The sequence below is a fragment of the Trichechus manatus genome, unplaced genomic scaffold, assembly GCF_000243295.1.
Source record: "Trichechus manatus latirostris isolate Lorelei unplaced genomic scaffold, TriManLat1.0 scaffold00028, whole genome shotgun sequence".
Taxonomy (NCBI): domain Eukaryota; kingdom Metazoa; phylum Chordata; class Mammalia; order Sirenia; family Trichechidae; genus Trichechus; species Trichechus manatus.
The window spans coordinates 1111317-1113521 of NW_004443964.1; the positions used below are offsets into that span (position 1 = coordinate 1111317).

At 67.5% G+C, this 2205-nt stretch overlaps 1 protein-coding gene across 1 annotated transcript in view; it reads right to left on the reverse strand.

The window, feature by feature from the left end:
• Positions 1-2125, reverse strand: part of RAC3 (Rac family small GTPase 3) — a 3050-nt gene extending 925 nt beyond the window's left edge. The window contains exons 1-5 of the mRNA XM_004374344.2: positions 2081-2125; positions 1737-1808; positions 1526-1643; positions 1212-1274; positions 534-693 (exon numbers count right to left, since the gene is read on the reverse strand). Coding sequence (XP_004374401.2) covers positions 534-693; positions 1212-1274; positions 1526-1643; positions 1737-1808; positions 2081-2103 — 436 coding nt within the window. The 5' untranslated portion in view covers positions 2104-2125. The remainder of the gene's footprint in view (positions 1-533; positions 694-1211; positions 1275-1525; positions 1644-1736; positions 1809-2080) is intronic.
• Positions 2126-2205: the final 80 nt, after the last annotated feature.

Here is a 2205-nt window from a genome sequence, read left to right on the forward strand (position 1 = left end):
GGGATGAGAGACAATGAGGACAAGGGGCAGACAATGAGGTCAGGAGCAGTGAGGATGAGGGGCAGTGGGGACGAGGGACAGCGGGGACAAGAGGCAGCAGGGACGAGGGGCAGTGAGGTCAGGGGCAGTGAGGATGAGGGGCAGTGAGGATGAGGGACAGTGAGGTGAGGGGCAGTGAGAACAAGGGGTAGCAGAGATGAGGGACAATGAGGACAAGGAGCAGGCAATGAGGTCAGGAGCAGCGAGGATGGGGGCAGTGGGGACGAGGAGCAGCGAGGACAAGGGGCAGGCAGTGAGGTCAGGAGCAGCAAGGATGAGGGGCAGCAGGGATGAGGGACAGCAGGGACGAGGGACAGTGGGGATGAGGGACGGTGGGGACGAGGGGCAGTGAAGACAAGGGGCAGGCAGTGAGATCAGGAGCAGCAAGAACAAGGGGCAGCGGGGACGAGGGGCAGTGGGGGCAGAGGGAGCATGGGCCAGCAGTGCCCCTGGAGCAGCCTCCCCTCTCCCTCTCCACCCACCATGTGGCTTACCAATCTCCCGAGCCATAGCCAGGCCCTGTGGGTAGGTGATGGGCGCCAGCTTCTTGTCCCGCAGCCGCTCGATGGTGTCCTTGTCGTCCCGGAGGTCCAACTTGGTGCCCACCAGGAGGATGGGCGTGTGGGGGCAGTGGTGCCGCACCTCCGGGTACCACTGCAGGGACCAGAGCCTCTGACTCCTCAGGACGGGGCCTCCTCTACCCAGAGGGCTGCTCCCTCAGCCCAGCTCAGAGCAGGCCAGGCCCCCATGGGCCCTGCCTCATTGGCCTGAAGCCCCATGCTGGGCCCTTCCTGCATCATGGGTGACCCCGGGTCTGGGGGGAAATGGCCAGGGAGGAGATAAGCAGCCGGAAGCTTCCAGTCTTATCCAGGCCTCACAGTCAGGGCTTTCGGCCGTGTCTTCCGGCCCCCCGACCCCAAAGGGCACAGGGCAGCCCTCCATTCTGAGAGCCCTGCTGGAGACCCCACCCCCACCCCTTCACCCCTCATCACCCCAGCCGCCTTCAGACCCCGCCCTGCATGCTCGCCCAAGCAGATTGGCACTTTGCTTGCCTCCAAAGGGCACTGTGCCTCTCTGAGGTCTTCAGGCAAGAAATCCCTGTGCCCCCTGCCCTGCCAGGGCCAGTCCTCTTGGGACCCCTTCCGAAGGAGTGACACCCCAGCCCTGCCCACCTTGGCACGGACGTTCTCAAAGGAGGCCGGGCTCACCAGGGAGAAGCAGATCAGAAAGACGTCCTGAGGAGGGGGAAGGACCAGGTGGGAGTGGGCAAGGACATCCCAACAAGCCGTCCCCCACCCCATCTGCGCCATAGAGACACCCTCCCAGCCGCATCCAGGTCCTTAGAGATACCTCCACCCCCAGCCCCATCAGGGCCATAGAGACACCCCCCGCAGTCCCATCTGGGACCTCAGCTCCCCCAGCTCCCCCAGCCCCCCCAGCCCCAGGCTGGCCCAGGTGGGCAGGGGCAGAGGGCCGTGGCACCTACGGTCTGGGGGTAGGAAAGCGGTCGCAGCCGGTCGTAGTCCTCCTGGCCTGCTGTGTCCCACAGCCCCAGGTTGACCGGCTTCCCGTCCACCATCACGTTGGCCGAGTAGTTGTCAAAGCTGGGGGGCACAGGCGGGTCAGGGCGGGGAGAGGCCCGGGCGCCCCAGCCCGCCCGGGTGCCCCGTCCCACCCAGCCCGGCGCCCCAGCTCACACGGTGGGGATGTACTCTCCGGGGAAGGCGTTGGTGGTGTAGCTGATCAGCAGACACGTCTTCCCCACGGCGCTGTGGACGGACAAGCCACGTTGCTGCCCGCGGCCCCTCCACCAGCGACTGCCCCCTCCCACCGAGCCAGAGGCCCAGCTTCGGTGTCTGGGTGGGGACAGGGGTCCCATCCCAGCAGACCGGCAGCGACCTAGATCTGGAGAAGGCCCGGCGAGCGGGTCTCCGAGGGGCGGGGTAGTGGGTGCGGCACAGCGGCCGACATTGGCCCAGGGACCCCGGGAGGGAAATAGGGGCAGGGGGGCGAGGACAGGGGGCGCAGGCTGAGGGCCCACCCAGGGGAGAGGCCTGGCTTCATCCACGCGGAGGACGGGCTGGTGGCTCGGACGCGGAGCCCGCCTCGCCCTGAGCACCGGCTCCGGGGGCTCGGCGGGCAGCGGCGGCCCATGAGGGCCGGCAG